At 41.5% G+C, this 25,630-nt stretch overlaps 3 protein-coding genes across 4 annotated transcripts; all 3 read left to right on the top strand.

Moving 5' to 3' along the window:
* The first annotated feature begins 370 nt into the window (after window positions 1-370).
* On the top strand, window positions 371-2,182 carry LOC139297885 (glutathione-specific gamma-glutamylcyclotransferase 1-like). Its single transcript, XM_070920695.1, has 3 exons — window positions 371-619; window positions 855-890; window positions 1,371-2,182. Exons 1-3 carry the CDS (start codon window positions 449-451, stop codon window positions 1,788-1,790), a joined length of 627 nt encoding a protein of 208 aa, XP_070776796.1. The 5' UTR covers window positions 371-448; the 3' UTR covers window positions 1,791-2,182.
* An 11,804-nt stretch (window positions 2,183-13,986) lies between these two features.
* LOC139297691 (rho-related GTP-binding protein RhoV-like) lies at window positions 13,987-14,875 on the top strand. The gene is made up of 3 exons (XM_070920465.1): window positions 13,987-14,152; window positions 14,230-14,288; window positions 14,374-14,875. The coding sequence occupies exons 1-3, from the start codon at window positions 13,987-13,989 to the stop codon at window positions 14,821-14,823; spliced, it is 675 nt and encodes a 224-aa protein (XP_070776566.1). The 3' UTR covers window positions 14,824-14,875.
* A 2,068-nt stretch (window positions 14,876-16,943) lies between these two features.
* Window positions 16,944-23,694, top strand: LOC139297593 (zinc finger FYVE domain-containing protein 1-like). 2 transcript variants are annotated; one of them, XM_070920339.1, is made up of 11 exons: window positions 16,944-17,507; window positions 17,634-18,138; window positions 19,122-19,336; window positions 19,487-19,593; window positions 19,684-19,792; window positions 19,917-20,014; window positions 20,274-20,349; window positions 20,494-20,664; window positions 20,886-21,066; window positions 21,169-21,282; window positions 23,359-23,694. In XM_070920339.1, exons 1-11 carry the CDS (start codon window positions 17,004-17,006, stop codon window positions 23,589-23,591), a joined length of 2,313 nt encoding a protein of 770 aa, XP_070776440.1. In that variant the 5' UTR covers window positions 16,944-17,003; the 3' UTR covers window positions 23,592-23,694. The 2 variants fall into 2 exon arrangements, with proteins under 2 accessions (XP_070776440.1, XP_070776439.1); XM_070920338.1 differs by having other exon boundaries at window positions 20,232-20,349.
* The last annotated feature ends 1,936 nt before the right edge of the window (window positions 23,695-25,630 follow it).

The following is a 25,630-nucleotide window of genomic DNA, read 5'->3' as shown; positions in this document are numbered from 1 at the left end:
TTTTTTTTTACCAGATCTTCAGTTTAGTTGAACCACAATGAATGATACAATATTAACTGGTTAACGGCGATGTGAAGTGATACGACTAAAATGACCCTGATTGGTTTATCCGTTAGCTCAGCCCGCCCCTGCTGTGATCTAATTGGTCGAGAGCGTCTCGCTCTGATGCGATGAACAACAAATACACGTGTTTGTACATCAGGATAAAACGGACAGTATCCACACATTCAAACGGTGTATTTTTGATGGCATCGGTCAGAATAACAGACTCGACGTTTCTTCCTACAAGACTGTGTTAAGATTTAAGATTGTTTCTACCTTCAGCACTTCGTTATAGCGACAGTCGGATGTACTGGAATGTATAGGACAATAGTAGCAGCTGCTTGTTGACAGCAGTAGCGACATAAACGACCTCGTCTCGTTTTTAAAACACAGCCAGGCGATTACAATGAAACCTCAGGACATTATCAAAGAAAAGAGCAGCCTGTGGATATTTGGATATGGCTCCTTAGTGTGGAAACCTGATTTTGCCTTCAAGAGGAGCAAAATCGGCTGCATTAAAGGGTACAAAAGGCGCTTCTGGCATGGAGATGATTTTTATCGAGGGGACAAGGAAAAGGTGAGATTTGTAGCAACACTTGCCTCTAACACATTCATCTCCTATTATACTGTATTGTTCTCCAAGTTGTTAAAATATTTCCTGATGGCTTTAAGACGATTTTAGTTGTTTATTTGTTAATTTCTTCTGTTTATGATGTGTGTTGTTGTTGTTTTTTTGAAGTATAAAAATGCTTGTTGTAGTGTGATGTGCTGAGTAGTCATGTCCTCACTGTGCGTGTCCTTGCTGTCCACAGCCTGGCAGAGTGGTCACACTAGTGGAGGATCAGGAGGTAAGTGTCCTTTTTTTGGAAGCTCCCAGTCTATTTTGATAGAGCATACAGCGTGCTGTAGTGAATTGGCTTTCTATGTGGGAAATGTTATTTGAATCAGTGGTGTTTACTTGTCGAGCCAGTTTTTAAATGTGCCACTTTGCAACACCCACAAAGAATACCTACCGCATGGTCTTGTACAATATTTGTTTAAACTATTACATCCAGTGAGCTGTAGGTCACGAAACATTTATATAAAGCTAAAAAAGTACTATAAGTAAGACTCAATAGGGTCAGAATCTCAGAAATGTATCCATGAGACTGTCCCTGTCTCATTTCTCTCTTTTACAACTGTGAATGTTCACTAAATCAAGATCAAACTTGCCTTTGGTGTTGGCATAATACTCAAATGAAGTCTTTCATATGTTGTACTTGACATTTATAACAATTACATGCGGTATTTGTTCTACCATTAACATTCAAACTGTGTTTTCCCCACAGGCTTGCACATGGGGTGTGGCATACGAGGTGGCTGACTCACAGATTGAAGAGTCCCTTCAATACCTGAACATGAGAGAGGTGGTGTTGGGTGGTTACATAACAGAGATGGTGGAGTTCGTCCCTAAAGAGAAGGGCCAGGCTCCTCTATTGACTGTCGTCTACATCGCTACTTCTGACAACCCCATGTACCTCGGCCCGGCCTCGGACATGGAGATTGCTGCCCAGATTGCCGTCTGCAGGGGCAACACGGGCCACAATATCGAATATCTGGTCCGCCTGGCAGAGTTCATGAGGCTCTACTGTCCCGAGGTAGAGGATGAGCACCTCTTCTCCATTGAGGCGGCCGTTCTGAACACTTTCCATGACTTTGGAGGGATCAAACCCCCAGACCAAAAACCCCTACTGCTGAGAGCTACATAAAAGACTACATATGTAGAACATGTTAATGTCTTTATGTTGGGTGAAAGGGAAATGTGTTTTTGGGTATTTGGTGCTTGAAAGACGGATACCTGATTTTGGTGTCAAGGAAAATGTAACAGTGGTGACATTTTTAGTGGCTAACTATTCTTAGGTAGCAACATAACCTCTCAGACTTGTCCCATGTTCCTCAACTCTCCGCATTTTGACATTCTCACTTTACATTTTTCAACTGTGAAGACAGAGAATTTAAAATATGTAGGTAATACAGCGGTTACTGTTTACAAATTCCAGACGCACGTGATGCTTTCAAAAATTCACACCAAGAGATGGCATCTCTTTTTGAATACATAATGTCTTACACCTTTGTTGTAAAAGGTGTCTCAGAAGCAATTGTACGCTGTGTTTATTTTTGAAATGTATTTTAATAAAAACATGATAAAGTGTATAAAGTAAATGGTGTTATTGTTGCTCTCCCGTGCGCTCACATGCTGTTATTTATGTTAGCGGTTGAATGCTTGCCTCATGCTTCCACATCACGTGGCCGAGGAATGTACAGCTGTAACCTCTGGCTTGCAGGAAATGCTGATTTTTCCTCAGAGCGCTGTTAACTGCACAGGTCAAGCAGCTTCTAGACATCTTTTGTGCATTTACACTGTATTGTCTACTTGTATTTAATCTAAAGAGTTGTTTATTCTGGGTGCTCTGTGGACCTCAGAGCTGCTCTGTGCAGTGCTTGCAACATAATTTAATGGAAAAAATACGTCACAACCAGCAGGCTTTAAAAACATTTTCTTTCACAGTGTCAGCATTGTGAGGGTCTCCAACCTCTTAAACTCTGCCAGGCACAGTGGTAGTCTTTTAAAATTCCTTGTGCAGCCAAGCATTCCTCAAACACATAAAACTTTACCATAAAATCTGCTTCAGATCCCAGAGAAGTATATCAGGGTGAATTACCTGCACAAACATCTAGAATATTGCTTTACAAGTAATGGTATAAAGCCATACATTAAGATATTTAAATATTTCACTCAGGGGACATTTTATGGAAAAATCAAACATGAATCATGCAGCGCTTGTCCAGTGTGATGTCCAGTGGTGCTGGTGTTTGTAGAAATCTGTGTATTAGAGTGCACACAGTCAGCTATAGAGGAAACCACACATACCATGGAAGACTGCTCTTACAGTATGAACAGAGTGTACAGGGGCTAAGCTGGGAGGTGGGGGTGCAGATAGGGTTTCTTTCCCTGTCTGAGCTATGATCACGTTACCATAACATGTGCACATGCCACATGTCAGACTTTTTGAAAAAAAAAAAAAAAAGTAGCCCATGGATAAGCGAGCCCACATTTTAAGCTGCATATTTCTGTGGAACACTGTTCTACTTTCCTAGAAATCAGCCCCAAAACTAGGTCAAAGGTTTGAGCTGTGAGACAGAGCACAGGAACATAGAGTTCAGTGAGAGCTCACATGTGCAGGACACAAACTGTAGAAAGACGTGGACAGAAAGTCTCCTGATATGGACAGATCATGATAACCTGTAGTTGCGTAACTAAATGACTGTGTCCAGTGGATGTCCTATTACAGGAAAGAATGATAAAATTGATTTATGGAACAACTGTTTGTGGCTCCGGCTGTTGCTGAATGACCTCTGAAAAACAGCTTACTACTCAGAGCAAAGCACACCAGGTTCCCTGCGCTGTCTGAGACACAGTGTGTTGTTTTCAATGAAACGAAGGAGATCATCCAGACAGACAGCGATGAGTCAACAACACGAATAGTTGTGGTAACATGTTTTAGAACATCCAGTGCACAACAAAATATCTGATGACTTAGTGAATTGGGTGTACTCTCTGCCTCCCAGTCCAAACCAAGTGTTTTTGTTTCTCTTCCTGAAATACCAGTCAAGTTATTCATTCTAATAATACTGCTTGATGTTCTGTTCTTCATACTAACAATACCAAAGCTCATTATCTCCACCCATAGATATTGGTACAAAAACATAAATATGCATGTATTTACCTATTTGCAATGAAAGCTCAATGCTGCATTAGAGCATTATGATTTACAACTCACTCTGGCACCTCTCATTAGAGACATAACAATAAAGATAAGTCAATCAATAAATGCCCCTTACCACACTGTTAGGGCTCCTTGGAGAGGTGCAGAGGGAAGCAGAGGGAACATGAAACCCTGGGGTCACCAAGTTAGAGGATACATACTCACCAAGAGAGGTGCAAAACATGTCCATATGTCTGACTTTGTGCATCCGCAGTGAATATACTATGAAACCACATAAGAGCTCATAAAAAAAGCTTTTTCTATTGACATAAAATTAAAATTCACAATACATACATAGGTCCACTGTGCTCCTTATGCACTTTGAGCCCATAATCAATATTAATACCCTTCCTGAGGTCACATACTCGCCAGGAAAAGATGTCAGTCATTATCTTCCGAACAGAAGAACACACACAATACCGCAAAGTGGAGATAGAGGTCATGTCCCAGAACAGTGGTCACACATCCCCAAAAACCTTAGTCCTACTGGTGCATTTTGGAGCCTCCACCTGCATGCTAATGTGCACCTTGTCTGAACCCTGACCCGTGACCTTGGCTTGGTCAGTGCAGGGCTGAAGGTCACCCTGGAAGTGTGTTAAAGAGGAAGTGATTGGGCCGCTAATGGAGTCCATCCACTTTAGAGCCCTAGCCCTCTTATATTGGGAGAGTCACCTCACCCCTCTTTAGGCTCTGGCCAGAGGACATGAGTGCTGTGTGGTCATGGAGGCTTCACATCACAAGAGGAACACCGACCATTAAAAGAAGGCACAAACAAAGGCTAATGATTTGGCAATAAACCACATGCCGTCTTTCAGCCCTCTATCAATCAACGCAACAAAAACTGAAACTAATGTTCCACATGTTTTATATATTTTAGTAAAACAGCAGTTTCCCAAATGCTTAGATCAGAAGACTGAAATTGGTTTGTGGCTTGGGCATGAGCTGCGGCTCCTCTTGTTCACACTCATCCATCATTGTACAATGATAAACACCCTTTTTTAATCCATTCATCATCGCCAGTAGTTAATGTGAAAATTGTTTCTTCTCATCCAAACAGAACATGACTCACGCCCGCTGGATCTTTTAATCCAATCTGTTTGGAGCAGGACTGGAGACTGAACCAGGCTTGACAAAATTAAAGGCCCAGCCAGAGAGCTGCCTCCTGCTTCATTAGCCTGCTCTATCCCTGAGGAATGGCACTTTAGCTGCTCTTAATTTCATTTCTCTAATCTCTTTTATACTCACACCCACCGCAGATGCCTGCGCCTGGCCGAGGGCTGTCAGGCCCTGAGGGGAAATGGCTCTGTGAGATCACCTGTGAGTGAGCGTTTCATCTGTTTTAACTCGAAACAACACCAAGTACTTTGAAACTGAACACATTCTTTGTTGTACTGTATGATGTACAAACATGAACTGAGCCCTTGTTGCCCTGATGATAAATTATGAACAACTAAGTACCATGTAGCGTACCATAATTAACAGTAATAAAGAGGGAATATATAGTTTCATGTGATCAAGTTTGCTATTTTTTGTTTGTGTGTTTGGTAAAGGATCCACATGGTCAAAAGTTACAGCAAGATGCGTTCTTGAAAAGGTGGGAAAACACCATATTTTTTGTCTCCACAGCTCTTTGAGGCTGTACTTGGGCTAAGTGCTAACGGATTTTTAGCAGGTATAATGTTTACCATGTTCGCCATCTTAGTTGTGTTAGCATGCTTACATTTGCTAATGAGCACTAAACAGTCCATCGCGTAGTTGTCCGGACATTTCACTTTGAACCAGAAATGTCAACTGGCTAACCAGCAAGACCTCAGGATACATCATCTGAAAACCACTACATGTCCATTTTACACTTTTTTTCCTACTGATTACAAGCAAACAAGATATAATGTGTTTATTCGTGAGCTTTAAAGCTGCTAGTAAGTGGGATTTGTTACCTTTGTACAGAGCCAGGCTGACGTTAGCTATCTTCCTGTTTCCAGTCGTTGTGCTCAGCTGAGCTGGCTGTAGCTTCATTTGCAGTACAGATATGAGGCACTCTGCAATGAAATCAAATCAAATAAGTACTTGCTTATTTCTCAAAATGTCAAACTATTTCTTTAAATTGGCTTTCTCAGATGCTGTGGTGGACAAATTAGTGGCAGCTTCCTGAGCCAGTATGTAGCATTCATCAATGAAATTTGTAAAATGCTGGTTTTGTCACAATAGAGCTGGAAAGTTTCCCAGGGGTTTATTGTGTTTTTGTTTCAGTTTTACTGTGTATGACCCATAACACTAGATCAAACGTTTTATTAAAATCATCATTGAGCTGACAATGATATTAAGGGGATGTGTATATGCTTCCTGGTCTGCTTTGCAGGAATGCCAGGAAACATCTGAGTCCAAGTCAGTAAAGCAATGCAAACCTCTTTCACTTCTACAGATGGCTAATGAGCATCTGCAGGTGCAAAGGTCTGAGTGTGTCGTTCAGTGTAGTCCTGCTTCGCCTTGGCAGCATGCATATCAGCGACCGCTGTAGTTATCACACGTTGTGAAGCCAAACAAACCTCTTGTGGTGTTAACTTTGTGAAAGCAGAACAATCGGGTGAAGCAGGTGGGGGGGGGGGGGGGGGGGGGGGGTTCAGTGGCATCTAGTGCCAAGTGCACTGCCACAGTGACATTTGGCAAACAACCACTCACAACTGAGGATGTGGCCTGTTTTTTCCCCCCAGCGACATTTTGAAGTTTGTTAATTCTTCATCTCCTAAATCAGTCAGCTTATTTTTTTTTCTTATATATATATTAGCCAAAATAGAAAAAACATACCCTAGCAGAACAGCCACATTCAGAGAAGGGAATGATGGTGAGAGATGGAGTGTGTAGTAATCACAGAGGGTGCAGAAAAGGACAGGTGCTTGTTTTGGTAAAAACAACACACTGTGTTTGCATAGCAACCTGTGCCACAGAATGATTGGGCAACTCAAAGATGTCTTTAACATATTGTATGCTCTGCTCACTGAATGACGCTACCGTTCTCTCTGGATGTCAACACATGCCAAAAATGAAACGATTGCACAACATTTGAGACAGTAGAACTAGTTTGAGACATAGGCAGCTGCTAAATGTAGACACTGAACGCAAGAGAACAACCAGGACGTCAAGAAACTGTATTATGAAAATTATTATTATGAATTTATTATGAATCTTTCTTTCCTTAACTTTGGTCATTTAAGACTTATTTAAAGGTGTACATGCCTCAACATTTGCCTTCCATTTGATAGATTATAACACAATTAATTTCACTTGAAGACGGATGTAATCTTTGTGGAAAAAAAGGGAAAATGGAAATGCCTCTGTCTTGGTGGGATAAGACCTTTAGCGGAAGTAATACAGATGGGGGATGAGGCTCTGGCGACCCCTGTTGGCACACACAAGCTGTATTTGAACACTTGTTGGACTTTCTTACCTACTGCTTGACTTTGACATTTGCTTTTAAAGATGGCCCTGACATTATGAGGCCTCGGAGCTCTCAGGTACTCTGACTCACTTTCTTAGCCTGAATCAAAAGGCCCTGGGGGTTTCCTGCCATTTTTCTCTGGAGTGTTTTCTCTCAAAGAACAGGAAAGGCAGCTCTGTTTCCCACACACTCGCAGAGGTTTGATATCAATGCCATTTTACTGTGTGACCACTACAGCACACAATCGAGCAGCTGCAGAGTCATTGTGAGAGTCTCGGAGGCTTTGTGCTGCAATATCACACTAAACTAATGATGCTGGTTTGTATTCTTTAGAGGGAATAGTGTCTCTGCAACATTATGATTACAGACTCTAGCTGCTTGTGATGTCTTTTAGCACCAATGCAATGACAAGGCACTGATTTAACACATTTAGACAATCACATCAACATAACCATGAAGGCGTCGAGCGACATAAAAAAGCTCCATACACTTTTTTCAGTGTTTCACTTTGAGTCTGAGTCAAATGTTTCCTAAGTGTGTAATGACAAGTAATGATGCTTTGTGTTTGTTTGGAAAGTTTTATCCCTTTGAAAAGATCCTGTTCTCATGTTAATCAGCCAATTGCAGCACAGTTTCCTGTTTAAATAGATTCTAATCGGGCTCTGCAAGAACATATGCTGCTGTGTGGACTGATGTGGAGCCAATCGAAACTAAAATAAGAAGAAAACACAGATGCTTCAAAGGCCAAATGGGGAGACCCCTGGTGATATTGTTATCAGTTCCCTGTAATGCATCAGATCAAACATTCAGACGTTGAGGGACTGATGTGGATTTTATTTGTATGTGGAATCATCAACTTGAATAGCTTCTAAAGGAAACGTCTTTAGTTCTTGTAACGTCTTCAATAGCGTCACGCATCTAGCCTTTCACTGAAACTGTAACTGCCCTCTTGATTGAAACAGAATGGGTAATAAATCAAATGACAAAAGAGAATCTGTGCCATCGCACGTGACCCACAAATGTAAGGTTTCCACTTGACCTAAATCTAGGTGTGTAATGACAACATGGAACATGGCAACATACCATATTATTACAGATATGCACAGACGCATAGGTGCAGGGCCAGAACCAGGTGACACACCAATATAATATGAGGAAATCCACACTGTGGTTCCCCAGCTTGGTGAAAAACACACCTGTTAGAGAGGAATACCTACAATTATCTTTTTTTTTGAGGAAATTACAGCTTTGTGAGACAACTAAAATATTTCCTATCCTTTTTGTGTTTTATTGTTGTTTTATATTTTTGTTAAAGGAAAGCTTTGACATTTTGAGAAATATGCTTTCTTGCTGGGAGCTAGATGAAAAGATTGACGTACGGTAACTATGAACTGTACTGTACGGTAAATATGAAGCTACTGTGAGTAGCCGGTTAGTTTAGCTTAGCACAGAGACTGGAAACAGGGGGAAACAGCTAGCCTGACTTTAAAAAATCCATGTACCAACATCTATAAAGCTCACAAATGAGCACCTTATATCCGTTTGTTTAATAAAAGGAAGTGATTGCGCACTGCCAAAGAATAGTCTGGCATATAACCCTCCTGTAAAACCACAATGTGTCCTTTTTACACTTAATTTGACAAAAAGATACGATATGTATCTCTCGTTTGCATGGACTGTACCATATGCTGCTACATGACTTTTAAAGCCACTGAAAACATGGTTTCAAATCTCAAGTGTTTATCTATAAAATTTAATGCAAACAAACCCATGACACATTTATGACACATTTATTTATTTAAATACATGAGCAACAGTCACCAATCAGATCAACTGAAGGATACTGAACTGTTTTGGAGCAGTGCTACCACATATCTCACGAGGCACAGAGGACAGACCCCCTGTGATGCTCTCTGGAGGGTAAAGTGGGATTAGTCCGCTGCTCCTGGACCCCTGCCAGGGTTTAATGGAGCAGGAGTAACTAAATTGACAGGGATGCTTGCTGGCCAACAAAAGCCCCAAAACACTTAGGCTTTACTTAAAAATTGGGACATGCTGATTTACCCTAAGCTGGTTCAGATCCAAATGATACTATGCTGGTTATAACATTAATTCAGATTAACTGCAAAGGCACTGATCCAACAAAAAAAAGGCATGACATGTACTCACAGACACCGTTTATGCTTTCCTGCAATATCTGGCTACAAGTCAAGAATGTGAACCACAGGGGTCAGCTAGGAGGTAGGGCCGGGGTTGAAGAGATCCACAGAGATCTAAATTCCCAGGAATCACTTGGTGCAGTGACCAGAATTTGAGTTAACCTGGGAAGGAGGCTGTATCCTGTTGCTAATAAACTGGAGAGGTCCATGGTATGACTCTCTCATGGAGCAGAAACCTCTTCTCTCTGGACAACATGAGGACAAAGTTTTTAGCCCCAGATCGAATTACATTTTCCCATCAGCTTCACCTGTACTTGTGTCTGTTTAGTGCTAATTAGCGAATATTAGCATGCTAAACTGAGATGGTGAACATGGTAAATATTTATAGCTTTGTTATTGTGAGCATGTTTTTACTGATCATTTACGAGAGCTACAGCCTCTCAGAGCTGCTAGCATGGCTATAGACTCTCAGTGTTGTGTTTGCTCTTATGCAATGTATTTGAGCTACAAGCCTCTAAAGTGTGAAACTTGTTTGGGTTAGTTGCCTGTTTAATGTGGAGCGATTTAGCAGCAAGAAACTGCAAGTCATCAATGAACACAGAACAAGGTAATCCATCACAGTCTATGTTTTGTGCCAAATTCAAGCCAGCAGGTCAGGACCTTTGACATCAGTCTGCAAACAGTATCACAGAGATTATGTTGAATACACGGTATGTATATGATGTGTCAGTGTGTCCCATTCGTGACCCTAAAGTCACACCTAGGAACTAAAGAAGGAGAGGGAAAGTATTTCCATTATGTGAGGTTTCAGGGCGATGGAAGCACCCATCCTGCTCTAATCCTCACCACTTAAGAGCCTTGGCAATATCTACTTAAAGAGACATTATGCAGGAAATGTTATGCAAATGGCTTGTTTATCACTTCATCTCCGTGTCAGCCACTTGTTTTGTGCCCCGTCTACAGTGTGCCGTGCTGATCTCTGGCTTAGGGAGGAGCATAATCTTTTAACACCTATATGGCAGATTTTTCTATTGTTGTCAGATTTGATATGCAACATGGAACTTGAGTCAGTTACTGTGTTTACTTTTTAACAACCAGAGTAATTAAGTTCATCTTATTGTATACATTTGTAAAAAGGTAAAATTCACAGGAGTCAGACAGTCAACACGAGTGGAATGAATTTTGAAGTGTGCTGTGTGTTTGTTGGAGGCTCTCTCTAAGCTGCACACATTGAGAGACCCTTACTAAGCAGATTACCTCTATAAATCTATGTCAGATACATTTCTGCATGTCTAGTCATGCAAAGAGAGAGAGAGAGCGTGAGAATGCAGACACAAAACATGTTTACAGTATCAGATAAGCATCTCAATTGCCTATCTCTAGGCACTGAGCGCTGCTGACATCTGCTGCACAAGTTAAGGTACATGCAAACCTTGCAAACACAATTTGCATGTAGTTGCAGGGTGCCTGTATTTCATTTGCTGCATTGAAGAGCAGTTTACTGGTCGATCCACGATGATAAAAGTGGAAGGAAAGTTACAGGAAAAAGAATCGTTGGATGTAGAGATATTTAAAGAGCATTTCCTGTGTTGGACATTTACCTTGGATTAAGGAACAGCATTGTGACTCACAGCTGCCAGAGGTGTAGCATGGGAGCCGAGCTGGCAACGTGATGTGTGTTGGGGCAGGGGGGGGTGGGGGGACCAGATGTTGTCCTCCTACCATGGGGAATAAACTCTATCACTCACACCGCAGGTGGTGGGAAAAAGGGGGAGAGAAAGGGAGAAGAGAACGACTGAGTGAGAAACAACGGCAAACAGGAAGCAGAGACCTTACAACACAATGCTCCCAGAGTTTCCTGCAGGCTCAGACAGATAAGGAACAACACTTTGTTTAAAGCTGTATTTTCACCCCCAAACATTTCCCGATCACTTAAACCACATCTTACTATGCTCGTACAATTCTAATGCACTCCAGCTGTGTGTGTGCTGCACGAGTCATTGCTCCTCTGCATTGGCCAGGGTGCATCCACAGTGCACATTCCAAGTGATCATTATTTTTTAATAAGGAATAAATATTATTATTAGTGGTAGTAGTAGTAGTAGTTTTGCAGCATAATCTGCAAGTGAATGTTTAACATAGTGGAACTGTGAGGATTTTAGTTTCAGTAAACAAAGCATATTATTTTCTGTGCATTTATGAACCCAGTTACCCTGAAAAAGACAGGATGAAACATGGCACATGAAGTTTCTGCTATAAACTGCAGCTGGTGACAGTTGAACAATACCCCGTCAGCTGTGCCCTTTACCCTTTTACATGAGAGAATAAAGCTGCCACTGAGTGCCTTCAAATGAATTGGATTTATAGATTGAAAACAAATGAACAATACGACAAGATGGTGGCAAGCAAGTGTGTGAAAATTCAAAATGTCGGCGATACCAAAGTTACTGAGATATGATGTTTAGAGAGTATTGGATCCTGAAAGCTGCTAGCTAACTATGAAATTAAAAACAGATCTTTTGTGAAACATGATAGGCTAAACATCTGTCCCATCTGAAAACCAAAAATACTGAGGCCACTGCACATTATAAGTTCATTATGTTGTTTTTGGCTTCATACAGCCCTGTTTTAGACCATATTTTAAAAACATCATTACATATTTAATATATAAATATTTTTAAAAATACATACAAATCTGGCTAGCACTACTCAGCAGAGCTCTAGCCAAAACAACAGTAATGAAGATTGTGATGAACATGAGGACTATGGCTTCAGAGAAACTCCACTCTCTAGTGACTCAGGGAAACTGAGCTTGTAGAAATGGAATCTGAATCAGATGAAGTCTCTACATTAACAGAAGATCTAGCATCTTGGGCCATAAGCACAAAGCAGACCCACAGATCTTTGAATGAGCTGCTGTGCATACTTAATAAACATTAGCATGATCTGCCTCAAGATGCTCACACGCTGCTTTACACTCCACATTAAATTAAGAGCCTCAACAAGTGTGACGGGATATATATTTATTTTGGACTGGAGTGACATTCACAGTGTGCCATCTCTTGTCGCTCTCTTTTGTGGGAGTACAAAACCCAAACCAGTGGAGGACTACTTGGTACAGGAAATGACAACTCTTCAGGAACGTGGTGTTAGTCATCAGGGGGCAATGTTGACAATTAAATTCCTTTCTGCGTGATGCTCAAGCAAGAACATTTGTAAAATATATCAAAGGACACAATGCTCACCAGGGTTGTGAGCGCTGTGAGTCTCTGGCCAAACGAGTGGATGGTAGGAGTGGGAGGAGTAGGAGTTTTCTCCAATGTTTTTGTGTATGTTCATTTTCTAATATGTGGATATTTGGTTTGAATTTATGTGTGGATTTATTTTTCAGATAATTGAAATAGTTTTTTATATATTTCATATTTATATAAATTATACATTTTCAAATAAAAAACTTAAAAGATACTATAATAGTAACAATAATGTAGTCTATGTTGTCATTGAAGACTAGACGTCTATTAAACTTTCACTTTTCAACCTTGAATAACGTTAATCTAAACTACACGTCTACAGGTAAATAGCCGTATAATAGACAGCTATTAAAGCAGGCTTTAATAATTATAATACATCCATGGTTGTAGTCTGCTCACCAGCACCTGAAACCAGCTTGGGAGACGAGACACTCAAGAAGAAATTGAAAGCAGCATCTGGATGAAGCGTGAAGGCGGACACCGAAATACAACAGCCGATGCTGGAGCAACATCTCCCTCTGTGGACCAATATCGGTATGACACCCAATTATTGAGGACACTCGGGAGCTGAACGACAGACTGAGACACGGAGAAGCAAAGATAGAAGGACGTTTAACTCGACAGGTGCCTGAAAATAACGTTTTCCAACGCCATAAAAAGACAACGCCATTATATTAATGAGATACGCTTATAAAGACTATGCTTTAATGTTTCAATACAGTAGGAGTTGTCAACATGAGGCTATGGTAGATGGCACTTTAAAATACACAAAACAAAAGTGTGTATAGTTTATGTTAGATGTGTATTAGGTGTATTTGAATCTATCAACGGACAATCTCATTATTATTTCGGAAAGGTAAGAATTCCTGAATAAAAGAAATCTCAAATTGACTAATTCAAACGGCCTTACAAGTCAGAAGTTGCCATCTAAATATTGCCCAACTACGTTAATTATAGTACTTTCTCGTGGTGCTGCAGTAATGAATTAAAGTATATCCCTTGTTGCGGTACCTTCTTTATCGTGAGGCATTCAAGGTCAAATCAGATGATTTTTACCAGCGGTCAGGCCGGTCTTGGTGGGAGTGACTATGTTAATCTGCATCAAACGGAAACAGACAGTGTTGGCGCATCACTCAGCTGATTGGGCGCCTTTGTTCTTTCAAATCGAGGTGTCCTCCTGCCTTTATTGGCACCAACGGGCCCCTGGGGGAGAGGACATCTTTTACAGTATTGCTGCACTCCTCCATGGACTTTCAGGCTTCTGGGATAATGGAGTAACAATCTGAGGAAAGATGGCACAGGCCTGTCTGAGACATGACAAACCAAACAGACTGAGGGAAGAACTGAGCTGCATGCTGGTTGGTGATGGAGCCGTGGGGAAGACGAGCATGATCATCAGTTACATCTTCAATGGATACAACAGCGAGTACAGACAAACAGCTTTTGATGTTTTCACCGGTGAGTGAAGGTTATTCTTTAAAGGTTAATGGCTGCTTGACCCAGCAATAAAATGTTTATTTCTACTTAACTTGCAGGTTTGGTTCATGTGAATGGAATTCCAACTCGTATCAAACTGATAGATACTGCTGGACAGGTAGATATTCCACACCACATTATCATTTCTTTAGTTAGTTAGTTCGTCCTTTGCTCCTCATCTCTCATTATATTTGATCTGACAGGAGGAGTTCGGCCATCTTCGCTCCCTGTGCTATGCCCATGTGGACGTCTTCGTCCTCTGCTTCAGCCTGGTCAACCCTGTCTCCTTTGACAACGTCACCTCCAAATGGATCCCACAGATCCGTGCTGGCAACCCGACCTCTCCCATCATTCTGGTTGGGACACAGTCGGACCTTCGCCACAATGCGGACGTCCTTATTCATCTGGACCAGCGGAGCGCCAAACCAGTGCCCTTCAGCCGGGCCAGGAGGCTGGCACACAGGATCAGAGCTCATGACTACATGGAGTGTTCAGCTCTGACGCAACACAACCTCAAAGATGTGTTTGACTGTGCTGTATTCGCCGCCATCAAGCACAAGCACAAGGGCACAAGATCTAAAAAGCTCAGCCCCCTTAAACGTTTTAAGACTTTTTGTGATTTTGGATGGAGGAAAATCTTCAGACTCATCTGATGGTGGAATCAAAGAGTGGATTGAATGTACTCAGCTTGGTGGACACGGCCTGTTTGGGGATTTTTAGGACAATATGTCCATTTATATCAAAACATGTCTCTGCAGGATGTGGACTGTTCACTCAAACAACATAACATTTTGCTGTTTTTATCTTGTCCTTCCTTGTTTTCATGTTTCATTTGTTGCTGTTGTTCATATTTGTGTGTGTGTTAGTTTTGTAATAAATGCACTACAGTGTAACACATATTTAATTGCCAGTTGCTGTATTTTCTTTGAATCAGTGTTTTAAGTATTGCTTTACTTAATACATCTGAAAACAAAGGGACTGTAGATCCTACAGTGGAAGGTAATGTCAGTGGAGAAATGGAGGGAAAACACAAAGTGCCATTTGGGACAAATGGTCACCTGCTGATGCTTTGAAGTGCTGCTTTACAAGACAAAAGCCATTTAAATCCATCCTCTGTTTGAAAGCGTATACTGAGGCATGTTTCCAACAATTACTTTTAAAACACCCACCCACATGGCATTTTCTTTGGTGAAACGATGATCAAAGATGCATTCTTAATTACAGTTAACAAACCAAACGATTGTGATATCAAAAGAAACTATCACAAAAGATGATATTTGTATTGCGACATTTGGAGCAGTTTTGATACACCAGCTCAGACCAAGTTCTTATCATTTTACATTGTCCGTATCTTATTCATTTGTATGCATTATCAAATAGCCAAAAAAAAACAAAAAGAAAAAGATCACTAAGCTCCTACAAATAACATGCATAATCTGCAAAGTAATCTTAAATACAGTGCGGTGCTTCTTCCTTTGATCTTGTGGTATTTTACTGTGCTTCTGGTTAGCAAAAGTCCAAGAGGTTAAGCTGGTTTGAGTCCCTAACCTGCCTACAGGGAAGACTGGGTGTGAAAAATGTTCCACTTCCTCTCCTTCAACAATTATTTACATGTAAGACACCTAAACCCTGCAGCTCTGCAGTCAACACTTATACAACTATGTTTTATAAGATGTGATAATTTATAAAGTTAAATTATTTGAGTTAAAAAAAAAGCTGGATTTTGTGAGCACATGAAAACATTTCTAAAGTTGCACAGAAATTGCAGACTCTCTCTCAGCTGGTCTTGTAGAACTACATTTCCCATCATGCAACCGCGCTTTTACCCTCCTCTGACCCTGTGACTGAAAATAATCTGATCAGCTGATCTGACCTGGCAACAAAATAACGTAGCTAGAGAAATCTGCCAGGGAGGGGGCTGAAGAACAAAACAATGACACTGCTCGGAAGGATCCAAATACAGTAACACTTTTTTTAAAGACTTTTTGAACGCAATCGCGCGGATTTCCTTCCCGTTTTAAAGTAAAAGAGTCCGCGGATATCCGAGCTTTTTGACATCGACTGGCTGTTGTTTTGTTGATATGTTGTTACAGCTCAGTTGACAGACTGGAGGCTAGCTGCTTGTTAGGACGGGCTATGAACTGTTAGCCGCAAATTACAGTTTTTCTTTGGAAAAAGTTGAAACTGCACGTCGAAACCAGCGAGCTGTAAACTACGTATTGCTGCTTTTGTTGCCAAATTATCCACCGAGTTTGCCAGCGAGCTATTGAGGGTCAGTTTGCTAGCTAGCCTGTTGTTAGCATCAACATTTGCACATTCATCTTTTCAGGGAGAGTTTCATTGTCTCGGTGGGTACAAGCTATCTCCATATGTTGTCTGTATTATTTTAGTTTTATTCGCCAACATTAGATATATTTCATGTAATGCTGCTGCTAAGTGCTCACTTTAATACACGAACAAGCTAACTGTTAGTGGTAAAAAGATATCAGGTGTTACTCAAGGAGACGGCTGTTTCTGCTTCATTGCCTCACTCCTATTTGCTCTAAATTACATCATTAAAACCGTTTTAAGTGTTTGAAATTCATGCTGCGAATAATTTGACAAATTGTATTATTGTTGAGACTTTGTTGTTACAGCCAGTGGATCACCAGCCCCTTTACCATGCAGCTGTTTTAAGTTGATTTAGTCATTGTATTTGGTCTTTTCAGTTGTCAGTATTAACTTACCGCCTGTTGTACATTTTTCATTGAGTGCTATTTGGAATTGCTGGTGCTGTTGTCAAAGGTGTTCCTCTAAGCACTGCTCTGTATTCAAGTACACCTTGTAAGAAACGATGAGTGGGCATGGCTCATCTTCAGAAAAGGGAGTCAATACTAGCCTAATATGTCAAGAGAGTTATGCCTGTGGTGGCTCCGAGGAGGCTGCGTTTGAGTGTAATGAATGCAAAAGTTTGCAGTGTGTTCGCTGTGAGCTCGAGCTCCACAATCAGGAGCGCCTGAAGAACCATGAGCGGGTTCAGATAGGTCCCGGGCATGTCCCTTACTGTGACACCTGTAAAGGAGGGAATGGAGACAAACGCCATAGATCTGTGGTCCGCTGCCAGAACTGCAAAGTTAACTTGTGCCAAGACTGTCAGAAACGCACCCACAGTGGTGGCAACAAGAAGAAACACCAGCTCACATCTTATCCTCCGCCGCCCAAACCTGCAGAGCCCAACTCTGTCCCGACATCTGTCCCGCCCGCCATCCAAATAGCCGATGAGACCAAATCTCACAGAGCAAAACTTCTGGAGAAGGTTTCCAGCTTTCTCTTGGTTGATGAGAACGAAGAAATGCAGGTGAGAGGAGCGAAAGTGACACTTGTCATTGAATCAAAATACCCAAAAGTCCAGATTGTTTTCTTAGACCCTACAATTTGTTGTTTAAATAACACACTTTCACATCAAACTCTTGTTTCTCTGAAGGTAAAAGATGAAACTTCATTTGTAAAGAGCCTGAGCTGCGAGCCTGACCAGCTGCTGAAGGTGGTGTCTATCTTTGGCAACACAGGAGAGGGCAAATCTCACACCCTGAACCACACGTTCTTCATGGGCAGAGAGGTGTTCAAGACTTCTCCCACACAAGAGTCCTGTACGGTGGGCGTGTGGGCGGCGTTTGACCCCATCCGTAAAGTAGTGGTCATTGATACAGAGGGGCTGCTTGGGAACAGTTCCAAGCAGGGCCAGAGAACCCGTCTCCTGCTCAAGGTCCTCGCCATCTCTGACCTCATCATTTACCGCACCCATGCCGACCGTCTCCATGATGACCTCTTCAAGTTCCTCGGGGACGCCTCGGATGCTTACTTGAAGCATTTCACCAAGGAACTGAAGGCCACCACGGCCCGCTGTGGCCTGGATGTCCCACTGTCCACCTTGGGCCCTGCGGTGGTCATCTTCCATGAAACAGTGCACACTAAATTGCTTGGTTCAGGTAAAATATCTCAACACTAGTAATGGGTGGAGGGTATATACTGTGCCTGTTACACATTTAATAGTCAAAGCTTTAAATATAATTTTACTTTGTGACTGTAACACCGTCAATGTAGGTCGGCAGCACTGAAGGGGTTGGGAGGTGTTGCTGTTAAAGTAAACGAAGGGTTAAGCACTGCAGATAATTACAGGTTTAGCAAATATTAGCCTTGTCTTTCTTTCTTCTACATCACATTCCAACACTACTTTTTGGACTAAAACGAAAACCGTGCATACTGTGTGTACACTTGTAAGACAAGTTTTTGCATGTTTTGGTCCAGTTGCTACCGTTCATACTTAAACATTACTGTCAACCTTTTTCCAATGCATGCAATTCACTACCATTTAGATGTGTCTTCCATAACTTCAAAGTAGCTACTGGTTTCTATTCTTTTTTGCAAGGGTATAAAAATCAACTTGCAATTTGCTTTTGGTTAGACAAGCCCCCATAGTGAGCATCATGCCTGCTTTACTGTCAGATTTCCGTTATCGCTGCCCATTGCCATGCAGCAATAAAATAAATGAAGGAAGGGAAAAACCTGATAGTAAGTGTGGTGCATTACATCACCCATTTAAGTTGCAAGTCTGTGAGTTGTGTTTCACATTATAGAAATGTATGAACATTAATCACTGCTTATGAGGGAGAAACACATTCAAAACGGGGTAGGCCTTTTTAAAGGACACGTGATTTGTAGTGAATGTGCTAAAACATGAAGGGAGACTGGTATGAGCCTCCAATGACTGATAATGACTGGTGGCTGATGCTGAACATTCTTGACACGTTAATATTTCATGAACAGTCTTTTTTTTCTCTCACTTATCATAATGGATACAATGAAGCACAGTACTGTGTTGTATCCGATGCACTGAGAGACAACTGCTAATAGATCTACAGTATGTTCTGATTACGCTCTCAGTTAACTTCCCACCTGTGTCTTGTTTTAGATAAGTCATCTGAGTCAGTAGATCGGCTGTTGTCGGAGCGCTTCAAGAAGCTTTCCCGTTTCCCAGAGGCCTTCAGCTCGGTCCAGTACTGGGGCACGCAGACTCTCAGCCCCCCTACTGACTTCCGTGGCCTGCAGAATAAACTTGAGCAGCTCCTGGATAACAACGCCACCCGTTCCCCACGCACCCCTGTGGTCATCTTCAAAGCCCTGCAGGTAGGGCTGAACTGATACTCTGGATAAACTGGTTACTAGATTCAGATAAAGATGATTTAAGCTTATAAGTTTCATGTTACTGTTAGGAGGTGCAACACTTCATTTTGTCTGGCTCTTGCTAACTTCTACCTGTCCTTGATTTGTCTACAGGCATTGAGTGAGCGCTTTAATGGGGAAATTGCAGGTGAGCTTGTCGCCCACAGCTGCTTCTTTCCTGATGAGTACTTCACCTGCTCCAGCCTGTGCCTCAGTTGTGGGTCAGTACCTTCCTGCCTTTATTATAATCTCTCCTTCAGTCATTTGCTTCTCAGATTGTTAAACATTCTGATGTGTTACCTTTATCCCAGATCTGGCTGCAAGAACAGCATGAACCACTTAGGAGAAGGAATGTGCCACGAGGCAAAGCATCGTTGTCGTTATTCTGTTCAGTATGATAATCGCATTTACACCTGTAAGGTAAGCACGGTGGCTCACCTGTGTAGAACTGAGCTTTCTCTCTATACCACTGACTTTGTATTTACACTTGATCCATAACTGATGAGTTTAACATTAAGGTCATTGTTTTGGTGCATTGCTTTAGGCTTGCTATGAAGGGGGAAAGGAAGTGATAGTTGTCCCTAAGACGTCAGCTTCCTCAGACTCTCCATGGATGGGCCTCGCCAAATATGCCTGGTCTGGGTGAGTTGCAGCTGAATGACCTGCTGGGTTATGCGTAACTTAAGTTACCTTTACAGAGCCTAATTTTAGCACTTGTGTTCCAGACACTGGCCTAAAATAAAATGTTTCTCTTTACATAAACCTACATGTTCCAAATAATACCTAAAATACAAACATATTTACATTTATATTTTCACAGAGACTGAGTTGTACATTTCTGTATCTACTGTATGTTCAGGTACGTTATTGAATGTCCCACCTGTGGTGTGATCTATCGGAGCCGCCAATACTGGTATGGGAACCAGGACCCTGTGGATACAGTTGTCCGCACTGAGATTGAGCATGTATGGCCAGGGGTAAGAGAAACAAGCCATTTCATTTATTCATCTGATGTAGATTGTGTTTCCATAATTATCTGTAATCATGCAGAGCTACAATTGTGGCTAAAAGTAACCATTTATGATCTACTTATGTAGTAAAAACCTGTCTGCTTTTTGCAGTCGGATGGCTTTTTAAAGGACAATAGCAATGCAGCTCAGCGTCTCCTGGATGGAGTCAACCTAGTGGCCCAGTCTGTGTCAGAGCTCAGTGTCAAGCCTGCCAAGGCCGTCACCTCTTGGCTGACAGATCAGATCGCCCCAGCCTACTGGAAACCCAACTCCCTCATCTTGGTGAGTGACACACACAGCCCCACCCTCTGCCACCCGCCACCAACAGCCAAGTCAACACTTTCACGTCCAGAGGGATGTTTACTGTCTTTGGTGTTCTGTGCCTATTACACAATCTATGTTTGCAGGTCACAAGATAAAACTCAGATAGACTCCGATTGCGTCCTCTCCCCTCTAGCTCTTGGTCAATAACAACTTCTGTTGTTTTTTCTCTCTTGTACAAGGTGTGCCATAAGTGTCATACAGTCTTCCAGGACAACGACACCAAACATCACTGCCGTGCCTGTGGGGAGGGCTTCTGCGACGGCTGCTCTTCCAAAGCTGCGCCCGTCCCCGAGAGAGGCTGGGGTCTTGCCCCTGTCAGAGTCTGTGACGTCTGCTTCGAGCAGAGAGCTTCATATGCAGGTACACACACTTCTACTAATGTCAAATGTTTGTGTGTGTGTTATGTAGCCATTTAACATTTCAGTTGAGCTTGGCTTCAGCAAAGATATTTTCTTTATGCAGAGCTGCTTGAGGCAGAGCTTGACGAGGAAGAAGGTGGAACCCTCGCCAGGAAGGTTGGAGAAGCAGTGACCAACACCATAGGGGTTGTGGTCACTGCTATTGACATCCCACTTGGTGAGTGTTGCCCTAAACAAAACCTAAAGAGGATTGTTGTGTAACAGGTAGAAATGACCCAGTAAATGTGAGTGAATGGATACAATGCCCTCTGGTGGCAGAGGCGTAATGTGCTTATTAACAGAAAGAAAGAAAAGTAGTGCGGTCTTGTTTCTAGTTGGAACTCTTATATATGTTAGATGTCTGACCCTCAAAGCCTCCCCTATAAGGAATATGGGATGCCCCAATGGCCTAGTTGTAATACAGCCTGTACAATTACCAAAAGCTCACATGTCTCAGCCCACTCACTGTAAAACATTTAAATGTCACAGGTCAAGGATACAACTAATCTATCAAATGACTGTGCCTTGGAAAAATAGTGTGAATCCAAACAGGGCCACTGACTCCCAACCTGCATAGTGTGTTCTACTGATTCAACATTATGTATTATTGAGAGACTCAGATGTGTGATTGAAATCATGTGTTTCATTAAGCAGATCTTCAAATACTGAATTTTCATTTGTCTGTAACTTGTTACTCTTGCCAGCCATAAATGTTAATAGACCACAAAATGAAAATCCTCCTACACACACACACACACACACACACACACACACACACACACACACACACTGGCTACAGAACACCTAAATCTGCCTTTGACAATCTCTTAGTGCTTCATGTTGAAGTGCTCTGCTACCTAGTGTTTAACACAGACTTTCAGCTCTTATACATATTGATTAGTCTTGGGTCACTTTCACACTCTCTGCACTGACGTCTAGAATGCACTTTTTGCGCCAATTTCTGTCATGATGATCCAAAATGTGTTTTAGATTGGGAAAACTGGCTCTGCTGCATGGGAAGAGATTGCAAAGTGTTAATTGATAAATGCTGTACTCTTTCAAATACACACCACAAATCATAGCCCTTATTTTCCCTTCTGGTTGATGTTTCACGCATTTCTTAATCATATTTGGAAAACCTCAAACAATTTGTTTAATCCAAATAATAAGTAGCATGATTATTACTGTTTTTAGGCTGCTGCATAAGCCAACTGTAGACTCATATTTACTGGTAAAGGGCATAGATAAATATGTTTTTGATCACCTGATATCCTGCTAAAAACTTCTCCATATCCATCACCAACCCAAAAATACCTCAGAGCAGGGCGCACTCCAATCACAACAAAATTAGCCTCCTTATTTCCACATCCAAATCTAGTTTCCATGTTTCCATGGATACCCCAACCAAGACAGCTAAGGACTTCGTTTTACTTGATGTTACAGTGCACTTTAAACAGTAGTGAGGACAAATAAGCATGGATAAAGCTAAAGTAAAGCAATGGTAACTGAGAATTGCAAGTGTTTTGATATCAACAGCAGAGGTAGAAGTCACTGATGCAAGTCTACCATTTTAAATAGAGTAAGTGAATGCAAATGAATTTAGGTACTGCAGCATTAAACCGTAGTTCGTCAGCAGGGATGGGAGGTATAATGGAAGTGGCTCATTGAGCTAAATTAAAGGAATAGCTCAACATTTTGGGAAATACACATTTTAGGAGGGGGTTATGTGCTGGACTATTTCTTTGCTGGAAGCAGTTGCCAGGCAACCAGCGGACACTCTGGGAAGTCATTGCTACTTGCCAGGAAAAAAGTCCTGGACATAACCCCCATATAACCACAACTTGACGTTTTTACACTTAAATTTTAGTGCACATTAACAAGATATAGCCTTCTAATTAGTGAGCTTCAGTGGTGCTAGTAGGCAGAATTTGTAGCCTTTGGACAGGGACAGATCCTGTTTTCAGCAGGATATTAGGTTATCTAAAACATATTCATCCATGCCCTTTACCAGTAACTATATTGTAGGACTGCAGTGTCCTTTGAACAGAGCCAGGCTGGCGGTTTTCCTCTGTTTCCAGTTTTATGCAAGCTAATCTAACAGACATGTGAGTGTCATTGATCTCCTCCGCAAGAAAGCAAATAAGTGTGTTTCCCAAAATGTTGAACATTTCCTTTAAATGTCCACACTATAATGTTTAAAGTGACTAACTAATATGTGCTTGTGTACGTGTGTTTATTTGTGTGTGCCCTGTAGGCTTAGTGAAAGACGCAGCCCGTCCTGCCTACTGGGTGCCTGACCAGGACATCCTGTCCTGCCACAACTGCCAGCGCGAGTTCACTGCCAAGCTGTCCAAGCACCACTGCCGCGCCTGTGGCCAAGGAGTGTGCGACGACTGCTCCCCAGAGCGCCGGCCGGTTCCTTCGCGGGGCTGGGACCACCCCGTGCGCGTGTGCACCGGCTGCAACCAGAAACCCGGAGAACTTTAACAGGGACGGCCTTCCTTCCTCAGAGTACTGGAGAGAACCACTCACTCACTCAGCTCGCAGTCTGTCACTGCTTTACCTCTGTTACTCTAATGGTTCTGTCTTGTGTCTGTGGAAAGGAAGTTTTTAGGCATATATATTTCTCTCTATATATATATATAGGACATTTAGCAGATTTGGGATTTCAGAGTTCCTGTGGCCTTTGTAGAACAGCCAGAACATGTGAGTTACTGCATTTCCACTCAGATTATTCACAGAGTGAATATTTTGATTCTTATTGACACAAATCCCTAATTTTACGTTAAATAAGGCTGTTGAGCTATTTTTCTACTATCAGAAAATATAAAAAAAATGTATCATTTAAAGGATATTAGTTAGCTGAGAACCCTGTGGGGTTGGTGTGATTAGTCTCCAGCAATTCTTATTATTGAGCATTGTTTCTCTGATGTCGTATGTGTAATGGCAAGGAGATATTTTATATCCGTGCAGGTATAACTGCAGGTTCCATTGCATGCTGTATTGCAACATTTTAGTTTTTTGCACTAAGCCTTTTTCAGCTGTTATAGGCTGTTGCTTACCATGGCCAAAATCCAGGTATCCAGATGATCAAGTGGTCTGTCCCAAACTGAGCTGAAGTCTGCCACAGTAGGTCTAGATTGTGGATATCTGGTGTGCCAAAAATCATTCAGGTCACTGTGTCTGTGCTGGTATAATGTTTATATTTTATCACGTAATTTGTGGTTGTATGAAGACATAGAACTATGTTAGAGGAGTGTACATTTGAAATGTTGAAAATTATTTATGTATTGAAAATAAAAAAAACAAAGTTATTAGCGCTCTGGCATGCATGACAGTCTGAGAAATCCATGGCCTTTCACTCGTTCAGAGGATGATCTCTGAATAAACCTCACTATCTCTTTTACCAAGCGGCATTTTAGCGTACACGTTATATAATGTATGTATTTCATGTTCAAATTTGTTTTCTTGACACCTTGATTTTTGTTTTCTAAATATTTACAGTTGCTGCCTGCTTGGTTGGACGGATATTGTTTTGCCAAACTGAAGAATATCCTAATTTGTCTTCAAACCAGTTTTACAAATGACATTCATGCCTCCAGGTCTGACAGGATAAGGACTCCTGACAAAGGTCAACACATTTTTGTTCTGTTTCAGCTCTTCACAGCTTCTTTATCTGTTATTTTACATCCGTTATTGAAAGATATTATGTATTTTCTTTTCTAGTTTTTGTTTGACATTAGTTACTGTATGGATATTCATATACTTTGTAGTGCCTGTATGTGAACCACCCTCTGTCCCCATGTTGTTTTTGTCTTTATTTTTTTGTTTAGTCTTTCAACATTACACATAAAAATTGATGCTCAAATGTGGCAATGATGAGATATTGAACCATATTTAGTGACTGAGAGCTTTAACTTGCATCATTGCTAGTTTTGACTTGTTGAGTAATGAGAACGTTACATCTGGATGTCATATAAAGCACAAGGTGATGCCTTTAACACGTATGCTTGTATTTTGTTGTTCAAATTTAGAAAAAAAAGGGTCTTTGTCTATTGTAAGCTTTGTAGATAAAGTTAATTCTCCCTTTGCTCCTAATGTGGATCTTTTTGGTTCTGATGTCTGATGAGAAGATGTTGTGTCTGCCTCGTCTCTAAATAGATTTATCTGTCTGAATGTTGCATCACAAACACACCCTCTGTGATGATAATATTGCACAGTATAAAATAGGAAACACATCATGGCAGGTTCATTCCCATGCAAAATGTGTGTAGTCTTGCTTCAGATATCCTTCGAGGTGTTTGAGCGACGCACTTTGTGACGTCCAGTTTTTTCGATTAGGTTGGGTGCTATCGTCAACACTTCTCACCTACACACTACAAACCAAGCAGGAATGATTGATACATTTAAAACTGTCTGAAACTAACGTGGAATTGATGATACGTGGATACTTGCTAAACTGATGGAAGACATAAGATTAAAGTTGCATCAGCTCTCGTCTGTCAAAAACACAATCTTGATTTGCC

The sequence above is a fragment of the Enoplosus armatus genome, chromosome 15, assembly GCF_043641665.1.
Source record: "Enoplosus armatus isolate fEnoArm2 chromosome 15, fEnoArm2.hap1, whole genome shotgun sequence".
Classification (NCBI taxonomy): Eukaryota; Metazoa; Chordata; class Actinopteri; order Centrarchiformes; family Enoplosidae; genus Enoplosus; species Enoplosus armatus.
Note: the sequence above shows the minus strand (reverse complement) of the source record. Positions and strands in the feature narration are given on the sequence as shown.